The sequence below is a fragment of the Oryctolagus cuniculus genome, chromosome 4 (assembly GCF_051225735.1).
Source record: "Oryctolagus cuniculus isolate XC-2025 breed Fujian yellow rabbit chromosome 4, ASM5122573v1, whole genome shotgun sequence".
Taxonomy (NCBI): domain Eukaryota; kingdom Metazoa; phylum Chordata; class Mammalia; order Lagomorpha; family Leporidae; genus Oryctolagus; species Oryctolagus cuniculus.
In genome coordinates, this window is record NC_142870.1 from 88,792,142 (window position 1) to 88,812,782 (window position 20,641).

At 36.6% G+C, this 20,641-nt stretch overlaps 1 protein-coding gene and 1 long non-coding RNA gene across 7 annotated transcripts in view; one reads left to right on the top strand and one right to left on the bottom strand.

Annotated features, from left to right (window-relative positions):
- Window positions 1-20,641, bottom strand: part of IL1RAP (interleukin 1 receptor accessory protein) — a 161,943-nt gene that overhangs the window by 16,734 nt on the left and 124,568 nt on the right. For all 6 annotated transcript variants that reach the window (XR_011388002.2, XM_070072366.2, XM_070072368.2 and 3 more), the window contains one exon: window positions 1,345-1,494. Coding sequence is in view for 5 of the 6 variants with exons in the window: in XM_070072366.2 (XP_069928467.2) it covers window positions 1,345-1,494 (150 nt within the window). In the remaining variant the exon portion in view is untranslated. The remainder of the gene's footprint in view (window positions 1-1,344; window positions 1,495-20,641) is intronic.
- On the top strand, window positions 560-2,876 carry LOC127482918 (uncharacterized). Its single transcript, XR_011388003.2, has 3 exons — window positions 560-661; window positions 811-940; window positions 1,266-2,876. It is a non-coding gene; the product is annotated as an uncharacterized LOC127482918 (long non-coding RNA).

The following is a 20,641-nucleotide window of genomic DNA, read 5'->3' on the forward strand; positions in this document are numbered from 1 at the left end:
ATCATGCCACAGATTTCAGTGTAGTTTTCCACTTCTGGCAAATCTCCAGGCAAAATGACTATTTTCAATTTAGTTTGATCTGATGTGTCTTTTAATCCCATCTCACTGAATTGAGTCTTCGTTTTACAGAAAAGGTGAGGTTTGGCTCATACAACTTTGAATTAAAGAACTAGGACATAAATCATAAGCACTGATAATTATTACCACCCAGAAAATCTCTACTGTTTGTCTCAGTCTATCGCTCATAAATATATTAGAATCATAAATGGAGCAAAACTTTTTGAAACTGTCAAAATTACTTATAACTAAAAATAACTAAAACTCAAAATGTGCTCAGATTCACTGGATGATTTTCCCAAAGTTATAAATCATTGCCCAGTTAAAAAAAATATAGATTCTGTGACTTTCCTACAATCCTGCTTAATTACAATCTTTGTAGAGTGAACCTAAGAATCTGTGTGGAATGGAAGCGTAGGCAGAACTCAAAGCCAGACAGTTTGATACGTGGTGTGGGTGTCCTAAGTGCAACTTAATCACTTAGCCAATGCCAGCCCCATGGGTCACCTTTTGAGTACAAAGAGTGTAGACTTTCACTGTTCAACACAAACCACTTGTATCTACTGAGCACATGAAATGTGGCTGGTTTGAAGGAAGATATGCTGTAAGTATAAATGTAATATATTCTGAATTTTGAAGTTTTTAAGTATCTCATTAACTTTTTATTGTTCGTTGCATGCTGAAATAATATGATGATGAATAGATGGAGTTAAATAAGTATTTTCATTTGTTTGTTTGTTTTTCCTTTTCTAGTGTGTCAAAAGAGAATTTTAAATCTCAGATATGGCTATATATATATTTCCATTTGGACAATGCTAACCTATGCTGAATCACATATTTATTAAAGGAAATACGATAATACACATTGTGAAGATTTTCACTGGTGAGACCTGAAATAATATAATTGTTTACAGCCTTTGTCACTACTGTTGAGGAACAATATTTTTCTTTTCTTACTATTTCTTGAATTATTTACTTAGCGTAGGATTACTCTTATGAGTATAAAATAGACTGAAAGTAGGTCATTGTAAAAATTAAAAGAAAGAATAAGAAAGGAAGGAAGAGGGAGGGTGAGAGTACGGATGGGAGGGAAGATAGAGTGAGCCATATCACTATGCTCCTAAATCTGTATATATGAAATACATTAAATTTGTTCACCTTAAAAATAAAAAATAAATTTAAAAAGATAATCTGCTTACATTTTCCAGCTAATCTAGATTTCTTCAAAAGAACATGTTTTCTAAAGATGACTATAGAAGAGATTTACATCAAACTTCCATTACTTACCTAAAATGGTTTCATCTGTTCCAAAATGGGCTCGGTAAAATAGGACCATCTCCAGCCAGTAAACATGATAAACAACAATGAGAATCACCACTAGCAGGACCGTGGCTCCAAAGCCACATGCCAGTTCTACTGTGTACCTTGGAGCTACCACTGTAATGAATAACAGAGAAACAGAATTGATTTGTATGCAGTGATCTCAGTGACCGAGATCTTACAAGTGGTTGGATAATTCAAGCAGTTGAACCATGCACCTGACTTACATGTATGAACAAGAATGATGGAGTTTAAATACTACTTTCTAATAGCAGACTGTCATATTTACCACTTTTGTTTTCAGCACCTGGCACCTAGGTGTTTATACCTGTTAGGTTATTTGGATCCACTTTGATGATACAGGAATTAAAACAGAATTTTAATATTGGGAAGCATTTAAGAGATTACCTAATTCAATTCACAATTTTTAATCCTTTCTTTTTTATTAATTTCTTTTTTGTTGAAAGGCAGAAACTGGGAGGGGGGAGAGAAATATTTCCCCCATTTGTTGATTTCTTCCCCAAGTACCCACAATAGCTTAGGCTGAGTCAAGCCAAGGCAGAGAGCCTGGAACTCAATTCAAGACTCCCATGTGGGTGGTAAGGATCCAACTTCTTGAGACATCACTACTGCCTCACAGGGCGCACATTAGCAGTAAGTTGGAACTGGGATTCAAAACCAGGCACAGTATTACGGCATGCAGGTATCCCAAGTGCCACCTTAACTGCTGTGCCAAATGCCTGCCTATCAATTCACAATTTTATACCTGAATCTCCTCAAAAATACTTTTGAAAAATGTCATTTCATCCTGTGTTCATCTCTTGAAAAGAAATCCTCACTGCTACCAGGAGAAAATTGAATTGGTAGAATTTTAGTTATTGGCGCAGCTTATCTGAGTACCAATCTTAATGTGTTCTGATCAATTTTAGTTTCATCCTTTGTCCAGTGTCAGTTGGAAGGAATTTAATTCCCTTTCCAATATGTTGGAAATAGGCCTTAAAAACGTGTTTTTATTGGGCAGAACAAGGGGCACCCACTAAATGCTGAGTATCTTTGGCTTTAAAATGATCTCTCATGTCCACAGTTCTAGGATACACGTTCCAAAGATCAATTTGCACTATCTGAGTATGGACAGAGTCCACATGACCTGCTTACTTTGTATGCTAAACCTGTAACTCTGCAGCTTCTTCAGAACTATCAGAAATAGAATGAGGTAATTCACAATTATCCAAAGAACAGCTGTTAACTCATTAGCCCTGGGAATAAGGTCCATCACAACTATGCAACTACCTTCCTGTCTCATTGCCACTGCACTTTTGTCAGAATCATCAGGGATATTTAATGTTGTGCCTTTCTGGCTCAAACAGTGCTTTCTCCCTTTAGTTTTCAAGCCCATGCTCAAATGTCATTAGTTTGAATAAACTTTCAAAAGTTAAAACTATTCTTGAAATCTGAATTCAATTTCATAGAATATCCCATTCTTCCTTTGTCTATAATTCTTTTATAGTGTTTTAACCATATTGTAATTTGTCTATTGGCTTACAGTTCCATTCCCTCTTACTCTCCATTAAACTATACATTGACAGTCTTCCAGGTGAATATTATGCCTTTTCCATACATCTTACCCCCATTACACCTGGTACTACCATCTCCTAGTACTATTATCTCAAAGCATATTTCTGTACTTCAAATGTCATGTTTCTGGCATATTTAAAACATGCCCAGATGGACTTAAATTACGTATTCATTGATTTGATAACACTTACTGGCATTAATTACTTTTCAGATGCTTTTTTAGAATATAAAGGTAGATTAGACATATAGGCTACCTGCCACATGGGGACTCATATTCTAATTCAGAATAATAATTAAACAGGGAAAAAAGTGAGCCAATTATTTTAAAATATTGATCAGTATCATAAAGGAAACAAACAGAGTTACGTGATAGAGGTAATTAAGGGGCAGGACTGGAACAGGAAAGAAGGAGGATATTTCTTTTTTTTTTCTTTTTTTTTTCTTTAGTAAATATAAATTTCCAAAGTACAGTTTATGGATTACATTGGCTTCCCCCCCATAATTTCCCTCCCACCCACAACCCTCCCCTCTCCCGCTCCCTCTCCCATTCCAATCACATCAAGATTCATTTTCAATTATCTTTATATACAGAAGAGCAATTCAGTATATATTCAGTAAAGATTTCATCAGTTTACACCCACACAGAAACACAAAGTGCAAAAATACTGTTTCAGTACTAGTTATAGCATTACTTCACATTGGACAACACATTAAGGACAGATCCCACATGAGAAGTAAGTACACAGTGACTCCTGTTGTTGACTTAACAATTTGACACTCTTGTTTATGGCATCAGTAATCTCCCTAGGCTCTAGTCATGAGTTGCCAAGGCTATGGAAGCCTTTTGGGTTTGCCGACTTTGATCTTATTAAGACAAGGGCATAGTCAAAGTGGAAGTTCTCTCCTCCCTTCAGAGAAAGGTACCTCCTTCTTTGATGGCCCCGTTCTTTCCACTGGGATCTCACTTGCAGAGATCTTTCATTTAGGTCTTCTTCTTCTTCTTTTTTTTTTTCCCAGAGTGTCTTGGCTTTCAATGCCCAAAATACTCTCATGGGCTCTTCAGCCATATCCGAATGCCTTAAGGGCTGATTCTGAGGCCAGAGTGCTGTTTAGGACATCTGCCATTCTATGAGTCTGCTGTGTATCCCGCTTCCCATGTTGGATCATTCTTTCCCTTTTTGATTCTATCCATTAGTTAGCAGACACTAGTCTTGTTTGTGTGATACCTTTGACTCTTAGACCTATCAGTGTGATCAATTGTGAACTGAAGTTGATCACTTGGACTAGTGAGATGGCATTGGTACATGCCACCTTGATGGAATTGTATTGGAAAGCCTGGCACATTTCTAACTCCACCATTTGGGGCAAGTCTGATTGAGCATGTCCCAAATTGTACATCTCCTCCCTCTCTTATTCACACTCTTATATTTAACAGGGATCACTTTTCAGTTAAAATTTAAACACCTAAGAATAATTGTGTGTTTATTACAGAGTCCAACCAATAGTACTAGAACAAAAAAAAAATACTAAAATGGATAAAGTATTACATTGTACATCAACAGTCAGGACAAGAGCTGATCAAGTCACTGTTTCTCATAGTGTCCATTTCACTTCATCAGGTTTCCCCTTTGGTGCTCAGTTAGTTGTCGCCGATCAGGGAGAACATATGATATTTGTCCCTTTGGGACTGGCTAAATTCACTCAGCATAATGTTTTCCAGATTCCTCCATCTTGTTGCAAATGACGGGGTTTCATTGTTTTTGACTGCTGTATAGTATTCTATAGAGTACATGTCTCATAATTTCTTTATCCAGTCTACTGTTGATGGGCATTTGGGTTGGTTCCAGGTCTTAGCTATTGGAGGAGGATATTTCAAAATGTTCATGAAAATACTAAATGAAAAACTAAGTTTATCATGGTAAAAAAAAATTGAAATCCATGCATACATTTTCACAATATGCACTTTCCATGAACTTTTTGAAAATCTGTCATGTACATGGATTTCAAACAATTTTGCACCAAAATGGAATTAATTCCATTTTCCATGGACCTTTTTTATTATTATTCAAGAGGCAAAGAGACAGAGAAAGGAAAGAGAATGGGGATTTCATTTGATGGCTCATTCCCCAAATTTTAGCATCAGCTAGAACTAGGCCAGCAGAAGCCAGAAACCAGAAACCAGAATTCAATCCAGGTCCTACATGTGGATGGCAAAGGACCAACTACTTGAGCCATCTCCTGCTACCTTCCAGGATCTGTACTGGCAAGGAAGCTGGAGTCTGGAGTGAGAGTGACAAAACCAACCCAGGTACTCCAATATGAGATTCTGGGGTTTTAATCGCTGGACCAAATATCTGGTGAACTTTTTGAAGTCCCTTCATATATTTTGTAGGCTGTTGAGGAGGGCTCTTGTGAGTTCCTGGAATGTTGCAGCTAGTTGCCTGATTACTGAGACATGGCACATAAAAATCTCATCCAAAGCTGGAATTGCTGTCAAAGCTCCCTGGCTCTAAGTGCAGAGATTTTTGCATAGCACCACCATCAAGTCCAATTATTGATCATATACTAATGGAAAAATCCCTTTTAAAACAAATGTATATCCTAAGGGGAAACAGTAAGCAGCCTGAAGCTGAGCCTAAAGTTTTGTAATTAAGAGGCAAATTATTAAATTTCAACTTTTTTATCCCAAATCCCAGAATATCAATACTGCTATCGGTATGGCACTCAGAAGTCATAATTATATCAGAAACTCTGTTACTCATTCAGTGAATAATAAAACTTTAAAAATGCTCTATCATAAAATGCCAGAAACACTGTCAGGGCAGTAGTTGAGAATTTACTAAGATCAATTCAGGTGTCTGGCATAAAAATGACTTTGTCTTTTGTACTTCTGCGTACATGTGATGTTAACAGTACACTGGTGAACCTCCACTGCTATTTTCCTTATTTGCTCAGTTATTTTGGTTCCCTCTGGATAAACATTTTTAGTATGTGGGGAAGGCAAGGTTATTGGTTGCACTTTCCTGAAACCGATTTTTTAAAAAGTCAATAGAGATCTTGCTTGACTACCATGAGATCAATCATGCCCATAAATTACTCTCTGTCACATTCATTTTACTACTATTTTATTTTTAGTGGGGCTTTTCAATTTTGTTTTGTGTGACACAGTCACATGTGCCATATTTACAGGCTGTATTCTGTGTAGCCATCTAGATATCAATGAATCCCAAATGTTAGTTAACTAATTGGACTCTTAAGATAAATAATCCATCAGCTTGATTTTCTAAATTGCAGAAGCTGTGTGTAGGAAGAGCTCTACAAGGCTTTCACATAAAGCATTGTTGGTTTACAGGGAAAGAGTGACCCTTAACCTATATTTTCTGCCTGCCCCAGTTGGAACTGTGATGCAATACCAAAAAGAGACTTTCTAATCAGGCAGGGGTGTGCAAGGTGACCCAACTGGACTCCTAAACTTCTTCTCTCCTTGATTTCACAAATAATCTGATTCAGGATGCAGGCAAATCTATTCATTTGCTTGCAAATTTCACCCTGCATCAGAAATCCTTCCACCCTGTTAACAGTTCTACAGTAATAAATGCTCTGATACACAAATTTCCAGCTGATCACCCTTAGATCAAACAGTACAAAACCTCAGCTATAGTTTTTCATCCTATTTCAACTTCCCATTCTATAATTGTGCTTTTCCTTGGAAATCTAAATTACGATTTAAACCTTCATTACTGTGGCTCCAGCCCTGGTGTCTGTTGATTTTCCAAATCAAATACCAGCTATTTGGATACTCAAGTTCCTGCTGCCACTGAAACTGTGACTTCTGCCTTTTAAACTCCTGAGACTCCTTGACAATTTTTTCTTCTTTGGAACTTAGGTAATAAGACTTTTCCTGATTTGCAAGCAAAAAATGTTTATTTAAATGATGGCAAACCAAAGACCTATGACTACTTGATCTTAAGACCTGAACTTGTTTTGCTATTACTTTGTGATAAAACTTGTGCATTTTGGACTTGCCTTCTTTCCCTGATAGTTAAAATAATCTTTTTCTTTCTTAATGTTAAACCATTTGCAACACATCAGGGCTATCTGTGAGGGAAAAGACAGCAAAAAGAGAAACCCCATAATTGTGCTGACTTCTCTAAAGACCCATTCTGGAATGTGGCACAGAAAGAGGAAAGCCAAAAGAAGACAGTAGTCACACCAAGTTAAGGATACAGAAATTACATTTTAAGATTATCGAGTTGGGTTGAATTCTTAGGACTGGACACCAGAGAGAAGAACCGTGTAGAAAGTAAACTGCAAAAATTTGCATGTGTTACTAATTGTCCAAATGCAAGATTGTTTGTGTGTGTATATGTGTGTGTGTGTGTGTGCGCACACACATTTTACAAGCTTGGTGAAGAACTACTTGGAATGAAACAACTCTAGGAACTAAGGCAGAACTAGACAATGAACAGAGTTTGTTCACCTCCTCAAGTAGTAAGTGGAAATTTCAGATAGGCCAGTAGGTCCAATCTAGCTCTACAGAAAAGGCTATTTTAGACCTAATCTAACAAAGATAAAGACGATTCTTTTTTAGTGTAATATTATTCAGGTAAATTGACCACCTGCTAGACAAAACTTAAAATTTTGTTAAAAAAGCAGATATTCATTGATGTATTTAGCACATGATAAAAAGAAAACAAAACTATAATAAAGCAAAAAAATTAAAATTCAGAGCTAAAATCATACAATAAAGATAACCAGAATTCTCAAATATGATAGAAATACCCAAACGGTAGAGTTAGAAACATACCAGGGGATTCCAATTAAATCCCATCAAGGTGGCATGTACCAATGCCATCTCACTAGTCCCAGTGATGAATTTCTGTTCACAATTGTTCATGATGATAGGACTAAGAGCCAAAGGGAGCACATAAACAAGACTAGTGTCTGCAAATATTAGCTGATAGAATCAAAAAGGGAGAGAACAATCCAACATGGGAAGTGAGATACACAGCAGACCCACAGAATGACAGATGTCCTAAACAGCACTGCGGCCTCAAAATCAGCCCTTAAGGCATGTGGATCTGGCTGAAATTCCCATGAGAGTATTTCAGGCATGGAAAGCCAAGACACTCTGGCCAAAAAAAAAAGACCTAAATGAAAGATCTCCGCGAGTGAGATCCCAGTGGAAAGAACAGGTCATCAAAGAAGGAGGTACCTTTCTTGAAGGGAGGAGAGAACTTCCACTTTGACCATGGCCTTGTCTAAATATGATCAGAGTCGGTGAACTCAGGGGGCTTCCATAGCCTTAGCAACTCATGACAAGAGCCTAGGGTGATTACTGACGCCATAAACAAGAGTGTCAATTTGTTAAGTCAACAACAGGAGTCACTGTGCACTTACTGCTCATATAGGATCTCTGTCCTTAGTGTGCTGTACATTGTAATTTAATGCTATAACTAGCACTCAAACAGTATTTTTCACTTTGTGTTTCTATGTGGGTGCAAACTGTTGAAATCTTTACTTAATGTATGCTAAACTGATCTTCTGTATATAAAGTTAATTGAAAATGAATCTTGATGTGAATGGAAGGGGAGAGGGAGAGGGAAAGAGGAGGGATGCGGGTGGGAGGGAAGTTATGGGGGGGAAGCCATTGTAATCCATAAACTGTACTTTGGAAATTTATATTCATTAAATAAAAGTTTAAAAAGATATATTTATAAAATGTATTTGTTGAATTTTACAAAAAAAAAAAAACAGACATTCTGAACAGCAAAGAGAAAATATCAAGAATTTTCCATGGGGAAATGTAATTCAAACCCTGAAGAATCCAATTCTGAAATTAAAATCGCTGAGGAAAACATCACAACAGAAATGATCAGTGCGCATTATTAAGTAACTATCCACAGAGGGAAGAAAAGGGCAAGAATGGATGAAAGGAAAATGAGAGTCTCAGAGATCTGTCAGCTACTACCCAGCAGGGATGGTCTAATTCAAATCTACCTGAAGTACTAAAAGAAGACAAATAGCAGTGAGGGGCAACACAATATACTTGCAGAAATCTTGGCGAAAAGTTTTCACACTAATTGAAAAACATAAACACACAGACCAGGAAGTTTAATGAACTTTAAATAAGATACATGTTAATAAAACCACACAAGGATACCATAACTGTTCAAAATCAATAAAGAAGAAAATATTAACACCTGCTAAATAAAAAGTGACAAGCCATACAAAGGGGAACAATAAACAGAACAAAACAACACAAAACAAGCTTCCCAATTTGCATCATAAATGTTTATTTATTTACTTATTTATAATATAATAATAGCCCAGAGAAATTCAAATGAAACTTTGAGGGACCAAAGAAGGCAGAAGGATACACGAAAACTTTCAACCTCATATTTATGATGGAAGCACTGGATACTGATATGAAATGAAAACCAAACTTTAATTTTTATTTCTCACCATTCACACACACACACACACACACACACAAATTTCAGATGGATAACAGATTTAAATAGAAGGTGAAATTTCAAGATTTTGTGACATGTAAACCTTCCTTAGGACACAAAAAACAACATAATTAAAGAAAACCGACACCATTTGATGTAGTTGACCAATGAATATAGAAAGTCAGGACTTGAACCCAAGTCTGTTGAGAAGTAAATCTGGGTTCCATGATGGCAGAATAGTGACAGGGTGATCTGATTTACTCATGGTTAAATTAATACAAAAAAGTGGAGAAGGTACACTCTTAGGTTAAGGCTGCAGGGGAAACTGCATTGGGAGATCCTGTGAAAGCAGTAGAAACAGCCCGGACCAGTGCAGAATGTGCAGACACGCAGCAAGGTGCAATGAGACAACAGAAGACCCAGCAGCTTGGATCCAGGAAAGAAGGTTGCTGCCCTGTCAAACCAGGAGAGATTGGACTCTATGTGCCCACACCACTGTTGATATAGTGGGAGGGAGAGCTTAGAGAACTGTACCTTTTTGAGTGGATGGAGAGGAATGGTCACCTCTGTTGGTTTAACCACTCCTTCTCCTTCAAGCTGAGGGATGCCCAGGTGATAGCCCCCTTGTATTCAACACTCATTAGCACCACCGTATAAACTGTATATTTAATCTGTGCAGCCCCTCCTGTGAGCACTGTTCCCTCTCTGTGAGCTGCTCTAAGCAACCAAGGAGCACTGAGAGTGTGCAGCAATACTCTGTGATTGCCCAGATCCCAGCTACACCCAGTCTTGTCTCATACAATCAATGTGTTTTCTTGCTTTCAACACCCAGGGCTCTGAGCGTCTAGGAGTGCAAGAGGAGCCACTCCACCCGATCCCCCAGGATAGCAGGGTGAGTGCTCACCACTGTGGGGAGAGCAGCTCTCTCTCTCTCTTTCCTCTTCTCCCTCCTATAAAAGCAGCCTGCAACCAGTGATGGGAAGGTTGGCACCACATTTAGACATAAGCACTTAGCCACAGCCACAGCTTGTGTGCATGCACCCAGTAATTTTCGGGTCCACCAACAATTGTCACCTCCCACCCAGTTGCCCTCCATGGCATTGGAGAGCAACTGATGGAGACAGTCTCCACTGTGCCAGTTGCACCCACCTGGCAAAGGGAGGGGCGGGGCAGCCATCCCTATGGAAGGGAAGTGCAGCCTGGGGGACTCTCCTATGTGCCCAACACAATTCCAAAGTAAGCAGGGCTGCAGCTGGCAGGTATTGTGCACACCTGTGATGCAGAGATCTTACCAGAGAGAAAAACCCACATCCCCCACTGGCTTTGACTCTGGGTGGGAGGACAGGACCAAAAACAAGAAGAAGAAATTAGAAAACTTAAAACGGTGTTGGAGATATTTGGAATACTATTAAACAACCCAAGACACAGGTCTTAGCAGTGTCTGAAAGAGTAGAAAAAGAAAAGGGAATAGAAGGCCTACTTAGTGAAATAATTATAGATCACTTCATTAGCTTAGAGAAAGAAAGGAAGGTCCAAATACAGGAAACACACTGAACTCCTAACAGATATGACCAAAAAAGATCTCCACCATGACACACTGTAGTCAAACTTTCTACAGTAAAGTATAGAGAAAACATTCTAAAATGTGTACAAGAGAAATGCCAGATAACCTTCAGAGTATCTCCAATTACAGTCACAGCTGTAATCCTATAGGTCAGAAGACAATGGCAAGAAATAGTTCAAATCTTAAGAGAAAAAGATTGTCAACCTAGAATACTGTTTGCTGCAAAGCTCTCACTTATGAACCAAGATGAAATAAAGACCTTCCGTAACAAACAGAAATTGAAAGAATTTGTCACCACATGTCCAGCTTTACAAAATATGCTAAAGGTTGTGTTACACATAGAAACACAGAAAGAAACCCACCATCATGAAAGAATGTGAAGACAGAAAATCCACCTGTAAAAGTACAAAAGAAATCCAAAGTAAATGATAGTATTATTCATGGAAAAATGACACAGCCAAATACTTATCAATAGTTACCTTTAATGCAATGGCCTCAATTCTCCAATTAAAACACACAGACTAACCAAACGGATTAAAAAACAAGACCCATATATTTGCTGCCTACAAGAAACAGACCTCCCCAACAAAGGTACATATAGACTGAAAGTGAAAGGATGGAAAAGATATTCCAAGCTAATGGAAAAGAATAAAAGGCTGCTGTAGCCATCCTAATATCTTATAAAATAGACTTTAATAAAAACTGTGTAAAAAGACAAAGAAGGGCACTATGTAATGATTAAGTGATCAATACAACAGGAAGACATAACTATAACAAATGCATATGCACCCAATTACAGGGTGCCTGGCAAATTAAAAGACTTGCTAAAGGATCTAAAGGGAGACATAGACTCCAATACAATAGTAACAGGGGAATTCAACACTTTAATTTCATCAATGGATAGATGAACTAGACAGAAAATCAACAAAGAAACAGAACTAATTGACACTATGGACCAAAAAGACGGAACTGATAGCTACAGAACTTTTCACCCCACAGTTGCAGAATACACAGTCTTCTCAGAAGTGCATGGAGATTTCTTTAGGATAGACCATCTACTAGGCCATAAAAAAGCCACAGCAAATTCAAAAAAATCAAAATCATGCCATGTACCTTCTCTGATCACATGGATTTTAGCTCAAAACCAACAACTCAATAATCTCAAGAACATATACAAACACATGGAGATTGAACAACATGCTGTTAAATGAACAGTGGGCAATAAAAGAAACCAAAAGAGAAATTAAAAAAAAAAACAAAGACCCAAATAAACAAAATCAGAGATGAAAAAGGAAATGTAACAAAAGATACCACAGATATAAAAAGAACCACTAGGAATTACTACAAAGAGCTGTTTGCCAACAAATTGGGAAACCTAGAAGAAATGGATAGATTCCTGGACACAGACAACCTACCTAAAGTGAGTCATGAAGACAGAACATCTAAATAGACCAATAACTAAGACAAAGATCGAATTAGTAACAAAGACCCTTTCAAGAAAGAAAAGCCCAGGTCCCGATGGCTTCACTATTGAATTCTACCAGATATTTAAAGAAGAACTAATTCCAATTCTTCTCAAGCTATTCAAAACAATTGAAAGGGAGGGAATCCTCCCAAACTCCTTCTATGAAGCCTACATCACCTTCATTCCTAAGCCAGAAAAAGATATGATAGAGAATGAAAACTATAGACCAATATCCCTCATGAACATAGACAGAAAAATTCTCTACAAAATACTTGTCAATCAAATCAAAGAACATATCAGAAAGATTATTCACCTGGAACAATTGGGTTTTATTCCTGGTATGCAGGGATGGTTCAATACCTGAAAATCAATAAAAATGATTAAGCACATTAAAAAGCTGAAGACCAAGAACCGTATGATTATCTTAATAGATGCAGAGAAAGCATTTGGTGAAATTCAACACCATTTTAAAATGAAAACCTTAAACTAAGTAGGTATAGAAGGAATCTTTCTCAACATAATGAAAGAATTCCAGTTCTTCTCAAGATATTCAAAACAATTGAAAAGGAAGTAATCCTCCCAAACTCCTTCTATGAAGCCTGCATCACCTTCATTCCCAAACCTAATAAATATGCAATAGAAAAAGTGAATTACAGACTAATTTCCCTGATGAACATGGATGCTAATATCCTTAACAAAATTCTAGCCAATCAAACCCAACAACACATCAGAAAGATCATGCACCCAGACCAAGTAGGATTTATCTCTGGTATGCAGGGATGGTACAACATTCACAAATCAATATGATACACTACATTAACAAATTGCAGAACAACAACCATATGACTATATCAATAGACACAGAGGAAGCATTTGATAAAATGCTTTCATGAAGAAAACTCTAAGCAAATTGGATATAAGGAACATTCCTTAACACAATCAAGGCAATTTGCGACATACCCTTGGCCAGTGTCATATTGAATAGGAAAAATTTGGAAGCATTTCCACTGAAATCAGTTACCAGACAAGAATGCCCACATTAACCATTGCTATTGAATATAGTCCTGGAAGTTTTAGCCATAGCCATAAGGCAAGAAAAAGAAATCAAAGGCATACTAGTTGGGAAGGAGGATGTCAAACTATCCCTATTTGCAGATAACTTGATTCTATACATAAGGAATCCAAATGACTCCACTAAGAGACTATTGGAACTCAAAGAACAGTTAGGTAAAGTAGCAGGATGTAAAATCAAGACACAAAAATCAACAGCCTTTCTATACACAGACAATGCTAAGGCTGAGACTGAGCTTCTAAGATCAATCCCATTTACAATAGCTACAAAAAATCAAATACTTTGGAATAAATTTAACCAAGGATGTCAAAGATCTCTACGATGAAAATTACAAAACATTAAAGAAATAAATAGAAGAAGATACAAAAAATGGCAAAATCTTCCATGTTCATGAATTGGAAGAATTAATATCATCAAAATGTCCATTCTTCTGAAAGCAATTTACAGATTCAATGCAAAACAAATGATGCTGAAATTCATACGGAGGCACAAGAATCCTAGAATGGCTAAAGCAATCTTATACAACAAAAATAAAGCTCTAGGTATAACAATACCATACCTCTAGACATACCACAGGGCAGTTGGAATCAAATAGTCTAGTACTGATACAAAAATATATGGGTAGACCAATGGAACAGAATAGAAACACCAGAAATCAATGCAAACATCTACAACCCACTTATATTTGACCAAAGGGCTAAAACCAATCCCTGGAGCAAGTACAGTCTCTTCAACAAATGGTACTGAGAAAACTGGATCTCCACATGCAGAAGTATGAAGCAAAACCCCTACCTTTCACCTTACACAAAAATCCACTCAACATGGATTCAAGATCTAAATCTATGACCCACCCCCATCAAATTATTAGACAATATTGAGAAAACCCTGAAAGACATTGGCACAGGCAAAGAGTTCTTGGAAAAGACCACAGAGGCACAAGCAGTCAAAGCCAAAATTAACAAATGGGATTACATCAAATTGAGAAGTTTCTGTACGGCAAAAGAAACAATCAGGAAAATGAAGAAGCAACCGACAGAATGGGAGAAATTATTTGCAAACTATGCAACTGGTAAAGGATTAATAACTAGAATATACAAGGAGATCAAGAAACTCTACAACAATAAAACAAACAACCTAGTTAAGAGATGAGCAAAGGACTTTAACTACAGACATTTCTCAAAATAGGAAATCCAAATGGCCAACAGACACATGAAAAAATGTTCAGGATCACTAGCTGTCAAGGAAATGCAAATCAAACCCACAATGAGGTTTAACCTCACCTCAGTTAGAATGGCTTTCATACAAAAATCAACAAACAAATGCTGGCAGTGATGTGAGGAAAGAGGTAACCAAATCCACTGTTGGTAGGAATGTGAACTGGTAAAGCCACTATGGAAGTCCGTATGGAGTTACCTCTAAAATCTGAATATAGAGCTACCATTTGACCCAGCCATTCCAATCCTGGAAATTTACCCAAGGGAAATGAAATCAGTAAACAACAGTGCTATCTGCACTTCAGTGTTTATTGCAGCTCAATTCACAATAGCTAAGACATGGAATCAACCTAAATGCCCATCAACTGAAGACCGGATAAAGAAATTATGGGATATGTACACTATGGAATACTACACAGTGGTTAAAAAAAATGAAATCTGGCCATTTGCAACAAAATGGATAAATCTGGAAAACATCACATCATACTTAATGAAATAAGCCAGTCCCAAAGGGACAAATACCATATGTCTCCTTGATCTGTGAGAACTAACAGAGCTCCTAAAATTAAATATGTAGGAGTGACACTGAAATTTGAGAACAGATGACATGAGCTGCCCTTGTCTTGACTGTCAAGGAACAGTTTCATTTGTTTGTTTGTTTGTTTGTTTTCCTTCATAGTATTTGTCGCTTATGGCCTTTACTTTACTTTACATAGAGTTAATCGTATGTGTATAAAATCAATTGAAAATAGATCTCAGTAAAAAAACAGAGTGGGGATAAGAGAGGGAGAAGGAAGTTTGTAACTGCAAAGTTGTATAGTTCTGCACACATTCCTCAAGACTTGTTTCTAAGAGCAGAGTTTAAAAACTTGTCAGGGGACCCCAAATCTCATTAAGCTTGGTGGTAAAAATGCCATCTTAAGTGTTAAAGTGATTATATTAAGTGCTAAAGTGAACATACAGATAGCATTAAGTGTTAAAGTGATCATATAAATAAGATCAAGTGTCTGGTAATAATAGTAGATAGAATTAAAATTCAGGGAATGTCCCAATATGGGAAAGAGTCCACACAACAGACTTAGAGAGTGCTAATTGCTTTAAGTAACAATCTGACCTCAGAATCAGCCCTTAAGGCTTCCTTGTCTGGCTGAAAAGCCTTTAAGAGCATTTTAGGCACGGAAAGTTAAGACACTGTGGCAAAATAATGTTCTACATGAAGACTCTCTGTGAGTGAGACCCCAGTGGAAAAAAGTGGCCATCAGAGAAGGATGTACTTTACTCTGAAGGGAGGAGAGAACCCCCATTTTGCTTATGGCCTTCTCCAAATACTGATGGAGATTGTGGATTCAAAAGGCTTCTACAGCCCAGGCAGCTCATGTCAATAACCTTGGGTGCCCACTGAATGCATACATAAGATTGTTAATTGTTAAATTAACAACAAGAGTTACTGTACATTAACTCCACGTGCAGGACCTGTGCCCTCATTTTGTTATATTAGGAGAGTTAACTGTAAAACTAGTTCTCAAACAGCTTGTGTGTGTTTGTGTGCAAATTGTTGAAATCTTTACTTGGTATAGAATTGGTCTTCTGTGTAGAAAGTTAATTGAAAACAAAGCTTAAAGGAGAATGGGACTGGCAAGGGGGAGGGAGGAGGAGAAGGAGGGATGAGAGAGTGGGTGGGATGGCAGGTATGGTGGGAAGAATAACTATATTCCTAAAGTTGTACTTATGAAATTTGTATTCCTTAAAAAATAAATTAAAAAAACATAATGAAAGCAATTTAAAACAAATCCACATCAGCATTGTACTGAATGGGGAAAAAAATGGAGGAATGCACATTAAGATCCAGAAACAAACAAGGATGCTTACTTTCACCACAGCTATTTAATATATTCCTGGTTGTTTTAGCCACAGCCATCAGGCAAGAAAAAGATATCAACGGGATACAAATAGGGAAGGAAGAAGTTCAACTATCCCTATTTGCTGATGACATGACTCTATATATAGGAAACCCAAAAAACTCCACAGACTATTGGAATTCATAAAAGAGCTTGGTAAAGTAGCAGGATATAAAACCAACACACAAAAATCAACAGCCTTTGTAGACACAGACAATGCCATAGCTAAGAAAGAACTTCTAAAATCAATCCCATCACAATAGCTATTATAAAAATTGAAATACCTTGGGATAAATTTAACCAAGGATATCAAAGATCTCTATGATGGAAATTCCAAAACATTAAAGAAAGAAATAGAAGAAGACATAAAAAGTGGAAAAATCTTTCTTGTTCATGGATTGGAAGAATCAACATCTTCAAAATGTCCATACTACCAAAGGCAGTTTAAAGATTCAATGTGATACCAATCAAAATACCAACAACATTCTTCTCAGATCTAGAAAAAATTATGCTAAACTTAATATGGAAACACAAGAGACCCCAATTAGATTAAGCAGTTTCAAACAACAAAAACGAAGCTGCAAGCATCACCATACCAGGCCTCTAGATATACTACAGGGCGTTTATATTCAAAACAGCATGATACTGGCACAAAAAGAAATGTGTAGACAAATGGTACTTGGAAAACTGGATCTCCACATGCAAAAGTAGGAAAGAAAAACCCCTATCGCACACTTTACACAAAAATCCACTCAAAAAGGCTCAGAGACCTAAATCTATGAGGTGATATCCTCAAATTACTAGAGAACATTGGGGAAACCCTACAAGACATTGTACTATGGAAAGACTTCTTGGAAAAGACACCAGAAGCACAGGCAATCAAAACTAAAATTAAAAAGTGGAACTGCATCAAACTGCAAAGCTTCTGCACTGCAAAAGAAACAGCAAAGTAAAGAGGCAACCAACAGAATAGAAGAAAATATTTGCAAACTATACAACTGATCAATGTTTAAGAACTAGAATATACAAAGAGATCAAAAAACTCAACAACAACAAAACAAACAATCCTATTAACAAATGGGCAAAGGACCTGAATAGACAGTTATCAAGAGAGGACATTTAAATGGCCAATAGATACATGAAAAAAAATGTTCAGGATCACTAACTATCAGGAAAATGCAAATCAAAAGCACAATGAGGTTTCATCTCACCCCATTTAGAATGGCTCTCACAGAAATCAACAAACAAGAAATGTTGTTGAGGATGTGGGGAGAAGGAAACCTTAATCCACTTTTGGTGGGAATGGAAACTGGTACAGCCACTGTGGAAGACAATGTGGAAATATATCAGAAAGCTGAAAATAGACCTACTTTATGACCCAGCCATCCCACTCCTGGGAATTTATCCATAGGAAATAAAATCAGCAAATGAAAGAGTTATCTGTTCCCCCATATTCATTTCAGCTCAATTTATAATAACTAAGATGTTGAATCAACCCAGATATCCATTAATTGAAGACTGGATAAAGAAATTTTGGTATAGATACACTATGGAATACTACACAAGAGTTAAAAAATTGATTCCTGTCATTTGCAACAAAAGGGATGCAACTAAAAACCATTCTACTTAGTGAGGTAAGCCAGTTACAAAAAGACAAATACCATATGGTCTCTTTGATCTGTGGTAACTGGTAGAGTACTTAAAATGTAGGAAGCGAAACTATAGGAGTGAAAATGACACTTTGAGATGTGATGACTTTGAACAGCACTTGCCTTGACAGTCAGGGAACAGTGTTTTTCTTATTTGCTTGTTTTTGTTCTTTACTTCTTTTTCTTCATAATAATTGGTGAACTCTATACTTAGTGTAGGGTTAACCTTATAAGCATAAAAATTAACTGAAAATTGATCTCTATAAAAATAAGAATAGGAAAGGAAGAGGGAGGAGGAAGAAAGGTGAGAGTAAGGGTGGAAGGGAGGAGAGCATCATGTTCACAAATATGTATATATTAAATGCATGAAGTTGTGTTCCTTAAACAAAATAAACAAATAAAAATAATGGATGGGGGGGAAAGAAAAATAGAAAGCATGAGCGGGGCCAGCGCTGTGGCGCAGTGGGTTAATGCCCTTGCCTGAAGCACCGGCATCCCATATGGGCACCAGTTTGAGACCTGGCTGCTCCTCTTCTAATCCAGCTCTCTGGTATAGCCTGGGGAAGCAGTAGAAGATGGCCCAAGTCCTTGGACCCCGCACCCATGTGGGAGACCCAGAAGAAGCTCCTGGCTCCTGGCTTTAGATTGGCATAGCTCCAGCCGTTGCGGCCATCTGAAAGTGAACCATCGGATGGAAGACCTCTCTCTGCCTCTCCTCTCTCTGTGTAACTCTGACTTTCAAATAAATAAATAAATCTTAAAAAAAAAAAAAAGCATGAGCAAAGAGCACATAACATAAAATAAAATACATATGTAGAGGCTGACTATCATTTGCAGGGGTTAGGGTGAAACTGAAGTCCATTTTATATGGGGGGGATTTAATATTTAAAACTAAGCACATAAAAAAGGAATTAGTAACAGGAAAGCCAATATCAATTGAGGTGATAGTTCTCAGAGATGTCTTTTGCATAGTTTCCTTCTGGCTGTCCCTTGTCTTCCTTGCACTATCCTAGATCTCTTTCAATAGGTATATTCTTTTTCCCCCAGAGATAACCATAATTTTATCTGCTTTAGTTTTATGATTCAGCTTCCACTGTGGAAAAGTTCGAGATGACTTTTCTGCCCTGGTGTGTGAAGACTTTAAGAGTTCAAGAATTGTGTCTTTTGTATGGAACTCCTTTTCTCAGGAAGTAGGTTCAAAGAATGATAGACATGAAGTTCCTGGAAACGTCTCATGATATATTGTCTTTATTTTATCCCATCCATACACAAGTATAAGGAGTGGCTTTTGCCAATTCTAACTATGAGTTAAAAAGAGTAAAAGAGTGTAAGATATAAAATATAAAGATGAAAACACAAATTTGATATTTTAAGAAACAGTGATGTGGAAACTGGTATCGTTGTAATAAATTTGATTAATATTCATGTAAGAATAAACAAAATAATATTATAGAAATAAAAAAGAGAAGCAAATCCTATGTCCTTCCCACTCTATCATACATTAGAAATACCATTCTCAGGTAGTTCTGTCTGCAAATTCCCATTCCTGACTTCATTTGACTGCTAACTGTTTTAATTACCAAAATGTAAAGGACAATATAAAATACTGCAAATTACTTTATCAAAAGTGACTTAACACAAAGTCAGTTTTAAAATTTAAATAAAATTTCCCACATACTATAATTAAAAGATGAAGAAATCCCTCAAATATATACAAATTAACATGTTTCTATGTAATCCATAGTTTTTTAAAAAAGGAAAATTAGAAAATGCTTTGAAGTGAATAATGAATGTTCAACATTTTGATATTTCTTGTATTAGTTAAAGTATTTCTACGAGAGAAATTCATATCTCTGAATAGTTATATTTGAAAAGAAGAATTACTTTAATCAGTGATCTCAAATTTCACTTTAAGGTGATGCAAAATGAAAAACGAATTAAATGTAAGCTAAGCCAAAAGAAGAAAATAATACAGAAGTAAAGATGAACATATTTAAAAAACATACAAACAATAAAGAGAAATCAAATTAATCATGCTTATACATAGAAAAAAATTAGTAAAATTTGGACATCCTTATCTTGAATGACCCAGAGGAAAAAAAAATGATGAAAGCAAAAATTACTAATATCAGGAATGGGAGTGGAGGTTCTCCAAGGATCATGTGGACATTGAAAGGAGAAAAAGCAAATAATGCCAAAAAAAAGTATGGTAATAAAATGACAATTTAGATGAAATGAAAAATTTCCTTAGACAAAAGAAGAAAATTCCATTGAAAAGCAAATTCTAAAATGCAACATGAAGAAACACAAAATCTGAATAATGGCTAAAGAAACTGAATTTATAATTGAAAGCTTCCCATAAAGAAAATATC